The 20,315-nt window shown below is 41.2% G+C and overlaps 1 protein-coding gene across 1 annotated transcript; it reads right to left on the minus strand.

Moving 5' to 3' along the window:
• Nucleotides 1–7,548: 7,548 nt before the first annotated feature.
• Nucleotides 7,549–20,164, minus strand: SELENOO (selenoprotein O). Its single transcript, XM_048301854.1, has 9 exons — nt 19,635–20,164; nt 18,073–18,276; nt 16,944–17,124; nt 13,748–13,878; nt 13,110–13,390; nt 12,613–12,763; nt 10,681–10,866; nt 9,700–9,856; nt 7,549–9,020 (listed from the first exon to the last, which is right to left on the minus strand). The coding sequence occupies exons 1-9, from the start codon at nt 20,162–20,164 to the stop codon at nt 8,826–8,828; spliced, it is 2,016 nt and encodes a 671-aa protein (XP_048157811.1). The 3' UTR covers nt 7,549–8,825.
• Between the last annotated feature and the right edge of the window lie 151 nt (nt 20,165–20,315).

A 20,315-nucleotide genomic window follows, 5' to 3' on the forward strand; every position in this document is an offset into this window, starting at 1 on the left:
CATGGTTTTCAAGGGTACTGGGGAGGAGAAAAGCTACCCCTGCCTGTTTTCACAGATTCTTTATATCCCATAGAGATTCTTTCCAGAGCATGTGTGTCTCACAGCCTTGAGCATACTCTCAAGGAAGTTGTTCAACAATTATGTATGAGATTTTCCCAGTCTTCAGTTACTGATGTCTCGAGGGTTTTTGCTTCCTAGTTTTAGGGCTTCCTTATATATCAACATTTCTCCTTCCCTAGTGCAGCTTTGTTGGTAGGACGGAGTCCCCTGAAGTTCTCTCTGATCTTGATTACAACCTACAGAGACTTTTAGTTTTTTATCAGCAGATGAGCTGAGGATAATTCACTCTCACTATACACAGTTTGTCTTCTTGGGACTCCCTTTGAACCCTAATACTGTATCATATTCTGAAGTTTTCTTCCTTGAATAAGTAAAGACTGCTAAATCCACAGAAAACTTACCCATTTCTTACCATTTCAACCATATACTCTTAAGAGAAAGCTGGAAATCTCAGCATGCCAGATTTCTCTCAATTAAAGCAGAAGGCTGGTGTCTGGGGCTCAGATTTCCTGCTGTAAATTTATCCTCCCTCTTACTAAACTGAGCCACACATTCTGTTGTGATACATGTTCCCAAAATTAGGGAACTGAGACTTACTGTCACAGCCCGTAGCCTCAAACCACTCAATGTTCAGTGTATTCAGGAAAGTCTTAAAACCTGGTCTTCCTTCTCCAACTCATAAATAGGAAGTACTGTTAGTGGTCTGTGTACCAGAATTTGGAAGCTGGGGCCTTAGTGCGTAGCCCAAGGCAGGGAATGTCTGTCTGCTGCAAGTGTTGCCAGAAGATTTTGGGACTGGAGGTCGGTTGTTTTATTTACAAACTGTCAAGCTTCAATCCTAACAGCTGTGCCAAAGGCTGCTAAAAATGAATGTGAGTGTGTTGTCACAGAAAAGAATAGTGAACTCTGCTGCCTGCAACCAGTGTGAATGGGTGGATTTATGAAACCAGTTTCCCTACATAATGTGAGAAAGGGTCTCTCTCAATTTCTGTTTCTTTTTTGGTTTCATTTTCCAACTGCCCTCTTGTGTTTTAGGGGTCTTTCTAGCTAGCTTTTTTCTTGCCACATCTACATGTAGGCCATGTTCTTTGTGTCTCCCTGAAGACCTTTAAACTTAAGGCTGTTTTTCTTTCTTCTTCAGCTCCTTAATCAAAAATCTTCTCCCTCCTCTCTGCAGCCAGATACATGGCAAGGTTTGTAGCCCGTACTGTATAACCTTGGGTGCTACTGGAAATGGTTTGTCTATTTATGCTGTTAGGTTTGGATCCAAACTTACTGATGCATTCACATTGGCCTAAAGCTGGAAACACTTTGAAGTTGCTGGTTTCTCTGAGTGAAAGAGTGACTGCTGCTGAGTACTTCTGTGCTTTATGCATTTGTGAAGTCACGGCTTCTGTGGTAGTTCAGCTTGTGTAAGGTGGCACCATATGTATGGATTTCATCTGTTCTAAGGGAACTTGGTTAAACTAGAGGAGAAGGCTCTTTACCCCCCTTGCCTTTCTGACAGTCAGAAAGTTCTGGGTAGCAACAGCAGTTGTGTGTGGAGTGGCAGTACTGCTCTGAAGTTGAGTTCCTAGACTCTATCATCTCATGGAGTCTTAGAGGATCCAACTTACTCTGTGCTCAAGAAGCTGTGTGGGTAAGTAGTAAGCCAACATCACTTTGTGAAACAGAATTACTGAGATGGTGACTGCTGCAAGTGACCCAGTATGGTACTGCCTGAAGAGCTAAGCACTGAGAGGTAGGTACCTGCTGAGGAGGTTTAGGCTAGTTGGCTGTGATGCCTTCTCCAGAGGGCTGGGGGGCAGGAGAGCAGTGGAGAAACTGTCTGAGTCCTCAAAGGTGTATTTTCATTCAAAGGCCTTTTCATTCCCTGTTCAGAAATCCATGTGGTGGCTTTATTTCCACCTATTTCTTCTTCCTCAGGCAGAGAATCAGAAAAAGGTTGCTGGAATAAATAAGGGGCAAACAACACCTTTTTCTTCTCTTCATTCATCAGCACGTGTTGCGGAGGGTCCTGTGGACCTTCTGGTCATTGTGAAGGCTTCACAAACCAGGGAAAGTGTTTTCTTCCATCACCTCAACTACTATGGCTTTACTTAGGATTAGTCCTGCTTTAGGTTGTCTTTTGGTCTAGGCTTTAGATTTCCTGCTTCCTTCTGCTACCAGTGTCTCATTTCGTGTTCTAAGGGGGTCCCTTCTCCCCAGGATTTTACTGCTGCCTGTCCACGCTTCAAAAAAACTTGGTTTGGGAATTGGAGGTGGGTGGTCCTTTTCCATTGTTCTTTCAACTCAGTGCTCCTGTCTGCCAAGATGAAGGCTATCCCAATGCAGTAAGTACCACTGAGTGGTTCTCCTTTAGGAGAAGCAGTTTAACACAAAAAAATCCTTATGATGTTAAAATAAAGTTTTCTCCATATTCACTTGTGTCCATCCCTCTTCTTCTTCTTTTACATGGCACCAATGACAAGAGTTTGTCTCCATCTTTTTTATTCCATCCACCAGGTAGTTCACAGATAAGCTTCACAGATAAGCCCTGAGCTTTCCCTACTCCAGGAAAGAAACAGGCACAACTCTCTCAGCGTTTCCACATAGCTCATGTGGTCCAAGGCCTTCAGCATCATCTCTATTTGGGATGATATTTTTAGGTTTTATCACGTTATCTGTGGGGCTTAAGAGTGTTTTAGGAGTTTTCACAGTTACATTTGGGTAATGTTATTTCTTAACTGTATCTTTTCCATATAATTCTAGGTATGACAGGAACTGGATGGAAAAAAATTACTAAGGAACATAAACAAGGTAATGTGTCATTATGTTAGGAGTGTTTTTAAGAAAAAGGTGACTAAGTCTTGACAGCTTTCAAGCTCTTATTTTCAAGTTCCTGTGCTAAGCACAGGGGTTTTTTCTGCTAGCTTTCCAGTTTAGACTTGAATGTGAAAAATTCTTGCTTTCCAAAATATTGCATAGAATGTTATGTAGCTACTTGGAAAAAAACAAGCACAAAGAAAATTAACCCACTGACCCCTAAAGAAACACTTGGCTTAAGCTGAAGTTGCTCTTCACTAGAGTTAATCTCGAGCAAAACCACCAAAGAAACCCCAAGATTTTCAGACTTCAGCCATCACTTCTTCCCTGCACATGGATTGCATTCAGTACTAAACCATATCATACACATTCTCTGCTGTTAGTTCTTGATTTTTGCTATGATTCTTGGCTTGTCTTTGTAGCTTAGGTGTTGCAGTCTTGTTTTGAATAAGCAGGAAGAACATGATCAGGGACAAAAGATACCCTTTCTTTAGGAAGAGATCATTCAGTACTGGGGTTTTTTTCAACAAAGGCTCGGGTCCTTATGTCTATATGGTTGTGACTGTAGGTGTCTAAAGCTAATGCCCCCCTTGTTAATTCCCTGGCTCCCTCTGTAGTCAATGGAGAGAGACTCTGACATTTATAAGTACATTTACCACCTTTTTTAAGACACCTGTTTCAAGATAAAGTGGTTGCTCTGGAGAGAACTATTTCTCCTCCTGGTTTAGAAAAAAAGCATTAGGGTTACTGTTATATGCCTAATCCAAGGGGGTATGTGAGTCTTGGCTCCTGCACTTCCTGGAGGATCACTGTGAGCTCCAAAATTTGTCACAGGTCATGGTGAGCTGTTCATCTTAGTGGTAAATACATTTAGCATCTCATCACCTGTGACCTGCAAACCCCAGCCTGAAAAGCACCGGTGTGACTAACACATGCTTGTTAGAGGCTGTGAAAGCAGTTATTCTGTAATATGGACAGGCTCATTCAATGTGTGCAAAAGCTGCTGAAGTTTATTTTTGCTCATTGCTTCATGTGTTTGAAATTTCAAACAAGAGTCTGTGCTAATGTTTTAAAAGCTCACAAGTAATGAAGAAACACTTCTACAAAATTAGCATTACAACATGCAATGCATCATGCTCATTTTAAAATATAGTAAGATTGGGTTAAAGTATGTTAAGTATGTCAAGGTAACTTCAGACAGTGAGTACAATACCTTCACTTATACTGGCATACGGTGCAACTGCAGGAAAGAAAAGCAATTTCTAAGTCTTTTGATTTGTAAATCCATTGAAATAATATGATTAATAATGTTTCTTTCTGTTGATCAACAAACTAGTGTTTTTATAAACCACTATGTGCTCTTTATATGATTTTTTCCCCTGTTATTAGAAATAGAAATGGCAGAAGTGATTTGCAGCCATTTCTTCTATGGGCTCTGATCCAACAGTTAGCAATAGTGCTTATGTGGATCTATCCTCACAAACATGTTTCCTGACAGAACTAGAAGAAACTTGGTTTATGAAAATTACTGATATTTTAAAACATCCTTTCTCTCTTCTCTCTTGTAGGTTTTTTTTTCCCCTGGTTTTGGGGACTTTTTTTCTGTTGTGTTTTTTTTCCCCTTTTTTTTTGTTTGTTTTTGTTTGAGAATGATTACCAGATTTTAAGTTTTTATACGAAGCAAAAAATAATACAAAGATGCTTGGGACACCTCAAAATGTTTGGCTGTGCAGAGCACTGCCCTGAAGTCTAGACAATGGATTAATGGTTTGTTTTCTGGCTAGTAGGCAGTATTAAAAGTAGAATTAAAGTTTACTTTATATCAAGCCTTGAGTATGTGTTTATCTAGGGAGTACACAGAGATTTTGCATGCTTAGTTTAGAAAACCTGACTTCTCCCCCCGAATTTCTGCCCCCCTGTTAATTAGGCATCTGCTGCAAGAATTGCATGAACAAAAATGGTGCAGTTTGTAGTCATGGGTGGAGCTTTATCATGGCCCATCATGCCCTTTGATTTCTATGGCAATGTACCTGTCCCATACACAGGATGGCTGCATCCTTCACCTCCACAGCTGATGTCAGGGTGAGGGAAAATAGAGGTGTTAGGGGGAAGTGGTGGGACCAAATGCAACATTTGTATAGAGAGGAACTGAGAACTGTCACTGCACACTAAAATCCTCCCCCTGTCAACCCAGGAAGCATAAAGCCAAATGAAAAGATGTAACCAAGCTAGTGGCAGCATTATTTAGAATACAGACTGTGTGATCTTACACTGTGAACAGTAAAACTTTCAGGAAATAGGCATGACAAGAATATTAAAACTGCAATTTTTATTACTTTTAATAAAATAATCAAATCTGTAGCGCTTACTTGGAAAAAAAACCCCAACCCACAAACAAAAAAAACCCCAAAACAACCCACACAACATTCCAAAGTAAGAGCTGACAGTAAAACATTCAGCAACTGTAGATTTACAAGCTGATGAAGCAGAGTTAAGGTGAAATCTTACCAAGTCATGAAAGGAGTCCCACTATTATGTGAGACTATCCAGAGATTCATCTCCAAGAGGTTCTCATTTCAGTTTTGTCATCTGGGTACCACTTGATTTTATGTAAGGGTACTTGAGAATATATGGTACAGCCACAGGCTAAGTCTAAACAAGTATTTCCAGAGAGAGCTTTTGATAAGAAGAGTCACCACTTCATTTTGAGCACACCTCCATGGCTTTTATATAAGCAGAATATTTGACCAATAAGAAATATTATTTTCAGAGCCTATTGCAAATACAAGCTGTAAAAATCAAGCGGCAAATTATGATTCAAGTATTTAGACTCCCAAATGCTATAACCTGTATTCCCTTCTCTCTGAAGAACTGAGCTAAGTGATAAAGTTCTAAGACAAAATTTGGTCTAATTGTGCTGAACAACCTCCTGCTTCCACATTGCTCCAGGAGCAAGAGCAGAAGAAACTCACAGATCACAGGTCGCAGTTTGAGCAGAGACCCACCTTCTGAAATGAGAGTGCTGGAAGAGCACAAGCATTCCACTTGGCTTTGGATCATCACGCTTCTTCAAACACACAGCACTGATATTACTGCATTCCCTGAGGAACCGAGCAGTTGGGTGTCAGTGCAGCTGGAACAGGTAAAAGACTTCAGTTTCTACCTGTTGGTGAACATCTATTACAAACACAACTTTACTAAGTGGCACACCAAAGCAGCCACACCCAGGGACTGCATTCATCATTCCAACCCTGCTCTTGCACTTGATCAACATGTAAGCAAAGAATATTTAGCAGCAAATACCATTGCATTTGCATTTCTCCCTGTAACATTGGTTTTTCCCTTTCAGGAATAAGACTGCTAGTAAATTATTCCAAAGTATCTCCTTCCATGATTTTGGCAATATAGGTGCACAATAATTTGGTAGTTAATTCAAATTCTTGTATGTCCAAACACACGGTTATAGTATCATTGTTCTTCTCTATACCACTATTAATAGAGACCTACTCAACCCCACCACGTTATCATCAGAATGCCATTAAAAAGACTCGACCCCTTAGGTATGGTTAAGAATCATTACTTTTTACACCATTTTGTTAAGCAAGAAGCTTGGACAGAGCTCCTCTGAAACTCTGTTCCCCTCTGTGTCCCAAAAGAAAAGATATAAACTGAGAAACAAAATCAGCACAGTTACGTTGATCAGTTTGGAGCAACTTCTCCCCCTCCATTACTCCCTTTTGGACCAGGCACACTGTAAGAGACCACAGGTTCTGCAGGGGGATGTCTGAAGTGTCTTTCAAATTGCCAACACCCTTTCCCTCCCTGATGCAGTATTGTTTACCCAGCACTGACTTTCTGCTAAAGTTTCCATTACATAGTTTGGTTCCTGTAACCCAAGTTTAAAGGAAGGATAATCCTCAATTAAAGTCTCAGAGTCCCACAAGAATGCATTATTCCTAGAAGACCTCTTTCAACTACATCATTCTTCCATGGGCTAGGTAATACACCTAGCTTGTCCTTTTCTGTAAGGACTCCAAAATCTCACAGAAAGAAAGTGCTGTGCTTGTCAGAGATTCTAGTTTGTCGCAAATCAGTTTCTCCAGCTCCAAGACACGGTGAATGTTTACAATCAAAGCATCCCCTATGTCCTGTGACAGCAAGAAGGACAAACTGATTGTTAGTACAGATGGATACGCAACACTCCCAACTGTTCTGTTTTCTGACAGCTCATATTGAGGAAGACCTTAAAGAGCATAATTCACACAGGATCACCAGGTTGGAAGAGACCTTCAAGATCACTGAGTCCAACCCATGCCCTAACACCACCTCAACTAAATCATGGCACTGAATGCCACATCCAATCTTTTTTTAAATACATCCAGGGACAGTAACTCCACCACCTCCCCGGGCAGACAATTCCAGAAATTTACCGCTCTTTCAGTAAAAAACTTTTTCCTAACATCCAACCTAAATTTCCCTTGGCACAGCTTAAGACTGTGTCCTCTTGATATGTCAGTTGTTGCCTGGAAAAAAGACCAACCCCCACCTGACTACAACCACCTTTCAGGTGGTGTAGAGAGTGATATGGTCACCCCTGAGTCTTCTTTTCTCCAGGCTGAACAACCCCAGCTCCCTCAGCTGTTCCTCAATTCAATCCAAGCTGATATCAAGCTTGCACGGGGGTAGCAGAAGAATTTCCTTGAGGACATGTAAATCACAGTGAGAGACTGGTCTCTTTGGAAAAGAGAAGCCTTTGCATTAAACCAAACTTTTCAGGTGTCCGAACTAGTAACACAGGCCTTCAAAAAGAAGTTCAGAAAGTTAAGTAACAACTAACTACAGAACAACTTTCTTTTGATGATGTGACAATAATGACAACCAACCTTCCCCTGAAACATTATCCCTAAGTAACTTGCAAGCAAGTTAGCTCCTCTTCTCCTCCCACATCCTCCATAATCTTTTACCCAAGCTCAAATAGCATGTTCCTAAATGGCAAACTTCCAGCGTAAAGATTTTCAAAGACCATGGAAGCAAACTAAATGGTGTAAGACTAGAGAAGGAATGGAAGAACCCCACTGACTAGTGTGATGAGCAGGTACCTCACCTGCACACTTCTCGAACAGGCAGACTCTGTCAGGAGCACAGAAATCAATGTACAACAAAAACCTGGATTTGAGTTCTGGGGTAGTTTAAGGCTCACACTAATTTGGCATATAGATCCTGCCCGAGGCAACTGGCTTACAAACTGCACTCCTGAGTTTAGTAGATATTTATGTGCATTGTGTGCAAACATACTGAACCTGAATAAACTTCACCAAGTTTTCAAGTGCAAATGTATATAATCTCCCTTAATTGTGCTCTTAAAAAAATTCAAATGTTCCCCCCAAATTCTAGCCTGCACAAATTCTCTGAAAATAGGTAATGATTAAATACAATCTAAAGGCTCACAAGAAATGAACTACTTAATTAAATGAAACATAGCTTCAAACAAGCAACACTGCATCTGTTCCTCCATTAAAGAGGACTGGAAGTTCCTGCATAGAGAAAGCAGTAAATAAATATTAGAAGTACTATTAGTTAAGACATCAGACAAAAACAGATCAGATTCCTGACTTGCTATTTCTGTCTTCACATAGCAACAACTCCATTTGGATGTTTGAAGTTCAGCCTGCCTCGACATAAAATACTGCTTTTTACTTGCAATGTAGTGAGGATAAAGGAAAGACTTTGGTCTCTAAACATTTAGATTACTGATGTATATGGGCTGTTGATTGTTACTGGTTTGTTCCAATGATCCACAATTGCTTCAAATTAAGCACAGCTGAAGACTGCTGCAGATGCATCCAAATGCAGTGTTGTTTCAATAACTTAATAGCACTTTGATGTTTGCCTTGCTGAATTCTTCACTGCTGAAGGAGGATCAGAGTCTTCAGTCTACAGCAAAAAACAAAACAAGGCAGTTACGAAGATCATGTAACGCAGAGCTCTGCAGCCCAGAGTGGAGGTTTGCTGCAGTATGATTGTCTGCTTCCGGTCTCTTGAGCACAAACAGCTGCTGGAGCAGTTGCTCCCTCCTCTTCTGCACCTTCCTTTACCTCCTGGAAACCTTCTGCTTCTTGGAATGGATGTTCTAAAAGTTTCAGTACGTTTCTTACCTAAAGTGAAAACAGCATGGTTATAAGAATTTAGAAAGTAAAGGCAAAATGATATGGAGAAGAACCTCATGGCAAATAATGAGCAAGTATATTGCATTTAATACATGAACTCCAGACAAGCCAAATATTAAACAGATGAACAATATACGTAAGATGCAAACTTTGAAATTGTACCTGGCTGAGTTTGTATCTGTATGGGACTCAAGCTCAAATAACTTGAAATGAAAACATTCAATACAAATTCTTACATAATTTCTCTAAATAAATTAATTTTCCCATATTCTGTGTCTAACATTCCACATGCTGAAGTTCACAGGTGAAAGCTGTAAATTTTAAAAGGTAACACTTTCCAGAAAGGAACAAGTATAAATTAGTCCCCAACTGCCTCCCAAGGTAAAAGCCACTCTTGAGACAGTAAAAGCAGGCTAAGTGTCTTGTCCCAAGGTCAGCCTACAAAAGCTGGTAGATTCAGATTCAGATTTTTGATTCCACATTATTTGTACTGCAGTCAATAAAATTACAGTTTCAACAAAAACAATAGAGACCTCCTCAACAGTGAATTCCCAATCCCCTTACTGCCCAAGATTCCAGACTAAATTTTGCCTGGTATGATGTCAGCCATTGACAGCACCACTACACATCCACACAAGCCTAGAGAGGACGAGCAGCAACAGCATACCTCTGAGAAATCCCCATTTTCGGCTGCTTCTATGGCATTCTGGGCAATATAATTTCTCAAGATATATTTTGGATTGTTTGAATTCATGACCTTCACATGATCAGTGTTCCAGGCATCAGCATTACCAACGCTTTCTATTTCTTTTTGCAAACGGACTCTGAAATTCAGCAGGTAACAAAAGTGGTTTTTATCAAGAACCCCACGTAGAAGTTGACACATTTTCTTGTTTTGAGATCCTTAGCTTGCAGTTCTTAAAAAATACTACATCATCTATAATCCTCTCAGTTTATAAGATGCAGCATGACAACAGAATATAAAACACCACTTCATTTAAAAGCAGTACTATGGACAGTCAGCAGGTCCTGACATGGCTTGAGGAAGTGGCACAGCACCCCTTTTCTATTCTCTAAAGTCAGACCAAGATATGGGGTATGGTCTGATCTGCATTGCTCTGCAATGACTGACACATTCAGATCTTGTCTTTCAAGTATTTCTATGCTTGTTTATTAAGAAAGCTTTTGTTGTTCTGGACATTTGTTTTTCCTGGCCATGATTTGTCTTTGATTAAGAATACTTGCTTTCTGTATTCACACATAGAATTTTCTTTTGGAAAAAGATTTCAAAGGATAGAATGCTTAGAGGTCAGTCAGTTGCAGTTACTGAAAACTTAAAAGTTCACAACTGGAATTAGTCTGTATCAGAATCAACATCAACATTACTGAAGCGCTTTTCATATAGATTTGATGCTAGGTGATTTCTACAACCTCACACTACCACAAAATCTAGTAAACAAAATACAAAGATGCCCTGGAACTTTCACAGCAACAAAGACACTGATCATGACAGTAGATAATATTCTTGAGCTGCATGCCCTCCCCATCCCTCCTGATCTATATCTGAGACAGGGTGTCTTTTGTGAGACACGCACATTGTCTCAAAATGCAGAAATGTAATAGTGCTATGAATACTGAGAAACCTTACCTGTATTTCTCCAGCCATTCCTTCCAGTGTTTTTTATTTCTGCTACGTAAATCATCTGCTGTTAACTGCTGCAGTTTAGAGAATTGTTCAATGCGTTCCAGTTCTTTATTTATATTAGCTTTTGTCCCAATTAATGCAAACAGCTGTGGATTAGACTGAGCCAACATCAGCATCATTGACAGCTGTCTGGGAACACAAAGAACAAACAGGTTAGATACTGAAGTTGAGCTGCCTGTCAAGAACCGTCTCTTTGCAATCAAAGTAGATACAAAAACATTCACAACAAACTAGGATTTCACTAGAGTGGCTAAGTAACAGAAATCTGTAATTAACAGAACAATTTTTATTATAAATTATCCTAATTTTACTTCCCCCTTCTTTTGGTGTGTTTAATTCATATTCCCGTGATATATAAGATGCAGACAGTAGATTCGCAAAATTACCAGTTTAGTTGAGCATCAAAATACCCTTTTGAACTTTGAAAGGAATTTGGTTTAAAAAGTTTGATCTTACTTAGATATCAAGACAATATAGAATTCACAGGTTTTGTTGTTTGGGGTTTTTTTATTTCTTTAACACGTACTATTTTTGCCAGTACTAAAAAACCTAAATGATATGGGGAAAAATACTTCATTTAAGTTGCATGAGACAACACTGTATTTAACTTTTTTAGTTAGCCAGTCTAAATCACGGACTGAGAACTGCTTTCTGGTAATAAATTCTGAACAATATCCAGACTATTCTTCTGTAAGTTTGACTAGGATTCTATCTTTTCATATTTCACTGTGTTTCACTGGTGCTGTACCGTAGTTCCACCTTATTTTGCAATACCATGCTAGCTTTTATTTTTCCTGAATTAATAACTATACCACAGCATAACATAAAATAAAAACCCAAAGAGTTGCAGCATATCAAAATATAAAGTGTTTTTATTTCCTCTATGAATGCATTATTAAGTGAAGGAGAAAAGAAACACTATTCTTGTCAAAACAGACAACTCATTATATCAGGTTATATTCTCCTAGTTTCAGTAAGCAGAGATAAGCCAGGTGCTTTGATTTCTGAGTTTACATAAAGTACTATCCAAATCTGATGTACACATCTGACATGCCTAGCTCTATCATATCCAAGTGCTGAGGTTAAAAAAGAAATCAGTCATGCACTCACTTTATTACAGTTACTCCCCTCCAAAAATGTCACATCCCTATCATGATGATTTATAACTACTTTTCATGTTTCTCTAGTCCTGAATGCAGTGTTTAGAAAATATTGACCCATCTCTATCACACAAGCTATCTCTGTATTGTGCTATCAACACACAGCAAAGCTGAAGAACTTGGTAGGTTCATTACCTTCACTTATTAAACAAAGTGGGGAGAGGGGGAGAAATATACCCAAAATACCTTTAATTGTTTCTCCCCATCTCCAAAACGTGGAAAACTGCTGCAATCGCTGTTGTAAGCAGCAGCTGAACGTGAGTTATTATTTTCTATGCTCAGAGTAGCTGGACTACAGAACAAATGGGACATGGACTACACCACCTAAAGTGGTTGTTTAGGTTATCCTCAGGCCAGAACTTTGGCAGTTGAAAGTGGCTTTTTGCTGACAGCACACTAGCAGAACACAGCAGCATTGTAGTTCAAACCCATCTCTCCTGTAAAATACTTCCGTATCACTTCATTATTTGGCACTCTCATTGCCTCAAGTCAGCAGAGACAGGGAAGGAAATTTAAAAAAAAGACCAAACAAAAGCTCAGACAACTCTAACCCAAGAGCCAACTGCTGAAAGTCACTGCTGTATATCATGATGCATCTACTTAACAGTGACATTTCCAATCTTAAAATCAGTGAAATATTACATACCATGCAGTGTTCATTATGGTTATAATGAAACTAAAAGCAAAAGCCAAAAGTATTTAAGCAGAGTAATACCTTGGATCCATCTGTGGTTTCAAGGCAACTTTCAGTTCTTCCACAGAAGCACACTGACTTGTAAGCTCCTCTAAGAAATCTTCAAATTTTGAAGGATCAATGTCTACTGAGAATGAACTCAGCAAGTAAAAAATATTTGTGAAGTCTCCAGCTGAAAAAATGAATTCTATGAGTAATGCAACTAACAAATCAGCAGGAAAGCAGGTCCCATACCTCCTTCCTACCTCCTCCCACAGCAGTATAGATCACCATTCTAAAGAGGCAAAAAACTGTTCTCTCAGTGAGGGTGCAAATGTGAGACAGGAGCCCTGTATAAGGCAACAACTACTCCACAGCTCACAATAAGGTAATTATTTTCAGTCTTTTGTTCTTCCCTCAGATTACAGTGTAGTAGCACAAGGCTACTTTCTTGTAAGGTCAAGATATAAATTATATTTTGATTTGATAATAGATGCTGATGGGCTATTAAATAAGCACCTTCTGCACTGTTCACCAACCTGTGACATGCATGGTTTCAAGCAGTTCAGACACCAGCTTACTATCTTCTTCTAATTCCAGTTGGATTAGGCCTAGTTTTTTCCTCATCTTCTGCAAATAGTGCTTCTCAAATTCTGCATCATATTCCTCTTCCAGGATAAGTTGGCTTATTTCCAAGGGCAGCTCTGGAACTAAAGCTTCAGCAAGTTTCCCCAGGTTCCACTTGCAAACCTCTGGCTGTTTGTTGTAAGCATAGCGCCCTGTATTATCAGAACCATTGCAAACATGCTCAGGGTCATACCTACAAGAGAAGAAGTACTTAGCATTTTCTAATTATCTGGACACCAATACTGTGAGAAATAGTTTTACTATTTTAGTCTGCTCTAGGAACTAAAAAATTTGAAAGGAAACACTCCTTGATTCTTTTCCCAAACCCACACGCTTTAAGAACAGTCTAACAGCTAGAGATGTTGTGAACACAGTTTAAAGTACATTGTAAAGAAGAATTAAAGGATAACTAGAGCTACCTTAATCTACTTTGCCATAAAGCTAATTCAGAAATCTACCTTAGAGTAAAATTATTAAAGCAACCATGAACACCAGGATTGTCCTATATAGCAAGTACATATGCAATTCCAAACATTGATGCCACACTGACCTGTCCATAAACCCAAAAGGGCCATAGTCAATGGTTAGTCCAACTATACTCATGTTGTCTGTATTCAGCACACCATGGCAAAACCCCACACACTGCCAGTCAGCAACCAACCTCGCTGTCCGTTTGGTTAGCTGAAAGAAAGGATGTTTAGTTCATTTTTCATCACAACACTTCTCCAAAACATTCGTCTATTTCCAGGCATTTCCTAGTCTGAACTGATGTTTCTACAGCTCCAATGGAAGCAGATTCTGGCAGCATGCCACACACACAAACATCTTAAGGACAGTTTGCCTCTCTCCTCCTGTCAGTAACTATCCTGTTTCTCTGCCTCCCATTTCTGTTTGCCTCCGCTTCTCTCCTTCCATGCTTGACTTGCCAGTCAATTGAACAGCTTTCAAATGCACTGGAGACAGTACACAGAAATAAGATAAACTGTTTGACACCAGATTTGCATACTAGTCTAGTCATTATATAAATACATTCTTTTGCCTATTACTATTTTTAAAGAGTAGCTACAGGCAGGAGATCACATAAGCAAATTTAGCCTTTTGGTTTACCTTGTATTGTAGGGGTGATTTACAGTGAGGTTAAAGGGGCTGACACAAAAAAACTATTCCCTGCAAACAGGTTTTAGCACTGATAAGCATTTCTCGATGTTCTGAGAGTGGAAATAAGGCTACAAAATTAAATAAAAATATTGCAAGAACGAAAATTTTATTTAAATGCAATTCTTCACCAAATGCATGCTTCATCAGAAATTTTCCACTGCTTAACTGAGAACTACTTTTACAGAGTTGACTAAAATCACTGCATGTGCACCATCCTTCAAATAAATAGTATAATATTTTAAAGTAGTCCTAGTCACCTAAATACATTAGCCCACCTGTCAACTACAACACTAAAAGTCTAAAAGTCAGAAAGCTAACATGGTTTTAAAATAAAACTAGTTGCAAATACTTTACTAAATTGCTGTAAGTAAAAATTTTACATAGCCATTAGCTAAAACTTCTAAATCACATTATTTTCACAAATAAAAACATTCTTCTACCCAAATAGCTAACAATGCACAGAAATTCAAAGCAACTATTTACTCCATGCTGCAGTGAAAGTGTATTTCATTAAGCTTCAAAAAAGGATCTACGAATTGTTTCATTAGATGTTTCTATGCCTTTGCATTCAAATCCAGAATTTTTCTACCTTCTTTTTAAAAAACACATGCAGTCAAGTAAAGAAGAAAAATTAAACAAATTTTTCCCTGACAGGTAATGAAAATCACAAATGATGATTGCAACAGAACCTTCTGGTTCACCTTGAGATCCCATACTTCTACATTTTCCAATACTCTCGTGGTAGGTACTTTACCCATTTTTCCTGAACGCTGATCCATGGGGCAGCTGGAAGCCAGCAGCCAGCTACATGTGTCCAAAACTGATTACTCAGGCCATAAACCAGTAAGAGAGGCATACCCTGCACAATGACTCTGTGCCAGGAAAATGTGAAAGTTAAAAATAAATAAATCGTGGCCACCAGGGATGGGATGAAAGCACTCCAGTGGTAAGGCAGTCCTTGCTGCTGAATGTCTTTGTATGGATGCTTCACACACCACCAGGCTTCTGGTAGAAAGAAATCCCCCTAATGAGAGTGCCCAAAAGCAACTAAAGCTTGGGTGCCACTCAAAGATGGGTACACTGACAATGAAGAGACAGCTCTGCATCATCTTTGACCTTTATTCTTTTTGATCAACATTTTTCTACAGCTAGCCAAACTAGAAGACAGGTATGGTGTATATATAAATATGACTGCCAGCTGAAGGACATGCTCATTTAAATTTAAACAACAGCTACAAATTATTTGAGAAGTACAGATAATGATGCTTGCTTTCTAGACAGTGCTGTGAAATGCAATCACTTGTACTTTTTTTCTCCGTTTCCTCCACAGTGCAAAAGGAAAGATAAAACAAGATAGAATTGAGGTGACAGCAGTTCCCTGCTAATGGATGTGTTTGTCCAATTAGAGAAGGGACTGGGGTGATTTTCAGGTGGAGAAAAATCTGGAAAGTCCCCAATAAGGTTGAGAGAAAACATGAGGAGGCAGTGATAGCACAGATATGGAGTGTAGACAGGCAGTGGCAGGAGGAGCACGACAAACAAAAAACGGATATGGGGAAACGAGAAAAGGATGCTAGGAATAGGGGTGGGGGGAAGGAAAAGGAGCCAGGAAAAGCAGCCAAAACCAGGACTGGGTGCACACACACACCCACAAAGATCCCCAAGTCCCATGACTTTTCTGCCATCAGAAAGTAAACATGCCATCAGCTGCAGAGCTGGACACGCACAGAGTGAGCTACAAGCCACAGTTCTCCTCATCAACCCCAATTGTTCACACACAAAAGGCTTGTCCAGCAGAGTTAAAACTCCTCGGTACACAGTGGTGAACCGAGCCACAGCTTGCTTTTAAGAACTAATGCAAGTATGCACAGGTTGTGATGAAGAAAAAAAAGAAAAAAAGGGGGCAAGAAACCAAACCATAGAATGTCAGATATTAAGTCTGGCTTTTGACCTCTTACTGGTCTGTTATGAAAGTGCATCATGCTGCAGCCATTCCCTCAGTCCACACCAGATCATTTCAGATTTCAAAGCACCACCGCAAAGCTTTTAGATAGACTAGTCAAGTATTAGACACTGGTATTTTTTAATTACTCTGTTTGCTCACTAGTTATAAGAGTGCTCAATAGCCTTTAAACATTTCAGTTCTAAAGCCTGAAGTTAAACTGATTTGCAGTCAACATTCCTGTTTGTAATTTGAAAAATGAGACTCAGCATTCTCAGTATTTTACATAACGATGCCTTGCAAGTGATGTCTCAGCACCATCAACTCATCTGACAGTCAGAGCCAGAACTCCCTCTCACAGTCTAAGACAGTCCCAGCAAATGGAGACAAGCCTTCGGAAGCTCCCCCAAAGCAGGGAAATCGTTAATTACTATTAGGAAAGTTAAACTGTTTTCACTGGTGAGATCAATATCAACACTGTTTTCATCAATAAGCAGGTCTACTAAGAGTGCCTTCTTCAAAGAAAAGAAGAGTTCAGACAATTGAATGATACAAAATATTACCTGACTCCAGTCATCTGTGCTTGCAGATGAAGTTCCTAAAGATGACTGGTGTGGATTTATGAAGAGAATCTGATCTTCCTTACCTCTCTGAAGAAGGCAGCATTCCTCTGAGTAGTGTTGTCTGAATAAGCCTCCTGGATTTCTGGGTAGAAAGTGCTGATCACATAATCAAGCATCTGTATTCGAATATCATTTCTGTCAACGCTGGGGCCCTTGCGTCCAGTGTATTCATCAGGAGGTTTAAAAATTTCGAAAGAGCCAAATCTGTTTCAAAATAAAAACACATTTTAGAATTATCTGATACTATTAACATAATTTAATACTGCATGTAATAAAAACATTTACTGTTGTTGCAATAACAGCACATTGTCTCTTAACACCAATCCTTCAGATGACTGAGAGAAAAACCTGCAAGATTCCTACACTGAACGTGGTGAGGCTCAGTTACTCGGTGCAAGGAAGCTCCTACATGCACACGTAAGTAAACTGACTGACCCTGCCAGTACTGAACACCAGCTCACTAAAGATTCTTACGACTCCTTCTACTGAAAAATTCTTACCCTGAGTAAGTATGTAGAAGTTGGAATTATTTTAAATACTAGACTGTACATCAAGCATACCAGATATATTTTCCAGATATGTAAACACACGCAGCAACGTACGCAAATATACACATATGTATGAAAGCGCATATTCCTTATACCTCACCTTCCTCTAATATTCTGTAACCTTAGAGGAAGCAATGCAACTTCCTGAAATTCCTAATAGCTTCTGCTGGAGCAGGAACCTCGTACACCTCTCAGGCAGGGAAAGTACACCCAAACTTTGACAGTACTACATTGGAACTGGAATTAAGGACAGAACTATAATCTACCACTACTACTACTATAAAAAAAAAAAAAAAAAAAAAAAAAAGTATTCTGTACGGGAATAAACACAAAAAATCTGGTTTCCTAAGTTTGCAAAACTTAACTTCTTTCTACCAGGATAGCATCCCTAGTTCTGTCTCAGTGCAAAGACAGCAGCCCATCCCATCTGCCAGGCAAGAACAGCAGCTTCCTACAGCCCAGCAAAAGAAGTTCCAAGCCTCCAGAACAAGAAACACACAAATGGTGCTGTTAGAGAAATACACTTAAAACGGTATTTTAAAAGACTGCTTAGTTTTAAAAGAAAAGCACCAAAACAAAACTGATCAACAAAATATGTTTCTACCTTATAAACGTAGAGGCTATTCTCAGAACAACTGTACACCTTTCATTTTTTGGATTCCCATCATAAAATATGTCACGGACGACTTTGGAGTCGGACGTGACGCATGTGCCAGCCCGAGTTGTTGGTATGCCCAGGTGGAACATGGCCTCGCTGCACAGGAACTCCCGGATGCTCGACCGCAGGACTTTCCGACCATCAGCTTGCCTGCAGCAGGAACACATGCAGGGATTTTAGGCTATAAAGGCAGGAACTTCTGTCTCCTCTGTAGCAGTAGAGAAATAAAAGCCTAGAAGTAGCATACCCCGTCCATGGTTACACAAAAAAGTAGTGGCAGATCTGAAAACAGAAGCTGGACCTTCACACTTCTGTTAAAGTTCAATTAGATGGACACAACTTGCAATGAAGAGCACACGTAACAGAATAAATCTTCCAGGTACACATATCCCTTCTAATAATTAACTCTGTTGGTTTCATTGATGCAATAGTTCTTCAAAATTTTTTAAAAATTTGGACAATAGCTATTTTATTGTCTATCAAGTCAATGGTTTCCTCTTAACTAAATGAAATACAATGTAAAGTATTATTTTGATTCTTTCTGGATAAGCAATCTAGAAACGGGTTCCTAAATATGACAATGCACAACAGCTGCACTTAAAAAAAACCAAAACAAAAACAACTAAATAGACAAAGGATAACAAACTAGCTTGTTTAAAAGATATTAAGCAAATGGAACAAACACAGGTGGTTCTCAGCCCACACTCCCAGCACTTCCAAAGCCACAGGCAAGCAGGAGAGCTGCCCAGAGCAGATCTACAAAGCTACCACCATATCTGTGATTTCCCTAACCCTCACAGACCTGGAGAAGGCCTTCAGGGGCTGCATACATGAAACTAAGGTGTTACCGAGCCTCTGTAGAGCTGGGACAGAAAATATAGGAAATGCAAGTGGGAAAAATTACCTGAAATATTTAAAGCATTTAAAGGCCAATATGGCTAATGAAAACACCCATCCCTTGCAGCGATTTGGTCAATATGCCGTTTTGGGGACTTTTCCACTATTCCCTCCCACAGCTGGGAAGAGTGGGTAGAAGGACCAGCAGCGCAACCGAACACCCACATTTAAATACCACCTGTGTGGGCCGTAGGGCAGCAATTACACACTGCTCTCCCCACTGTCATCATGGTCTGCATCCTTCCAAAGGGGAAAACCCGCACTGGAGGATAACCAGGGACAGAAGTAACGTGCCACCTGAACGAGATCCAGTTACACTCTTCGTCTTCCAGCGGAAAATTTTGGCACCTCCTGATCTGGCATTTAAGCATTACACTCGCTGCTGCCAAAGTTAAACAAAAAACAACCAACCACGAGGATTTAAGAGATGACTTTTGCCTCAGGGAATGACCCTGAGCACGGCACCAGCCCCTCGCTAATGCGATCTGCGGGCCGGCCAGCCCGTCCCTGTCCTCCCCGCACAGCGCCCGAGCCGCGCATGGGGCACCGGCCGCTGCTCCTTCCAAACCGCGCCTCGCCGGCTGTTCCGGCACCGCCCGCCCGGGCCTTACCGGGAAAAGGGGGTGATGCCGGCGCCTTTGAGCTGGATCTCCCAGCGCTCGCCCCCCGGGCCCAGCACCTCTCCCAGGTACATGGCGGCGCCGTCGCCCAGCTGCCCCGCGAAGCTGCCGAACTGGTGGCCGCAGTAGCAGTGCGCCGCAGGCTCCGCGCCCGCCAGCACCCGGTTCCCGCTGAAGAACAGCGCGGCCTCGGCCTCCGCCGCCGCCGGGTCGGCCGCAGGCGCCTCCAGCCCCAGCAGCGCCAGCGCCGGCAGCGACATGGCCACGAGCCGCGGGTTCTGCAGCGGGCTCGGCCGCACCCGAGCGAAGCAGGCGCCGGGCACGGTCCGCGGGCCGCCCTCCTCCGAGGCGTCCACGGGCAGCGAGCGCAGCGCCAGGTTGTCGAAGCGCAGCGCGCCCAGCCAGCCGCCGCCGCCCTCGGGCCGCTGCATGGCCGTGCCCGCGGAGCTGCGCCGGGCCAAGCCCGCCGCCCTCAGCAGCCGCGAGGGGAAGCGGCGGCCGCTGCGCAGCACCGCGTCCATGCGCCCGGGCCGGGGGCGGTGCCGCCGCGAATCCCGCCCATGGGGCCACCCGCGGGGAGCGCGGCTGGGTGCGGCGGGGCGGGCGGCTGGCTGGGACCGGGCGGATCAAATTTGGCCCCGGGCAGGGCAGCTCAGCCCGCTCGAAGGCGTG

Source organism: Corvus hawaiiensis, chromosome 4, assembly GCF_020740725.1.
Source record: "Corvus hawaiiensis isolate bCorHaw1 chromosome 4, bCorHaw1.pri.cur, whole genome shotgun sequence".
Taxonomy (NCBI): domain Eukaryota; kingdom Metazoa; phylum Chordata; class Aves; order Passeriformes; family Corvidae; genus Corvus; species Corvus hawaiiensis.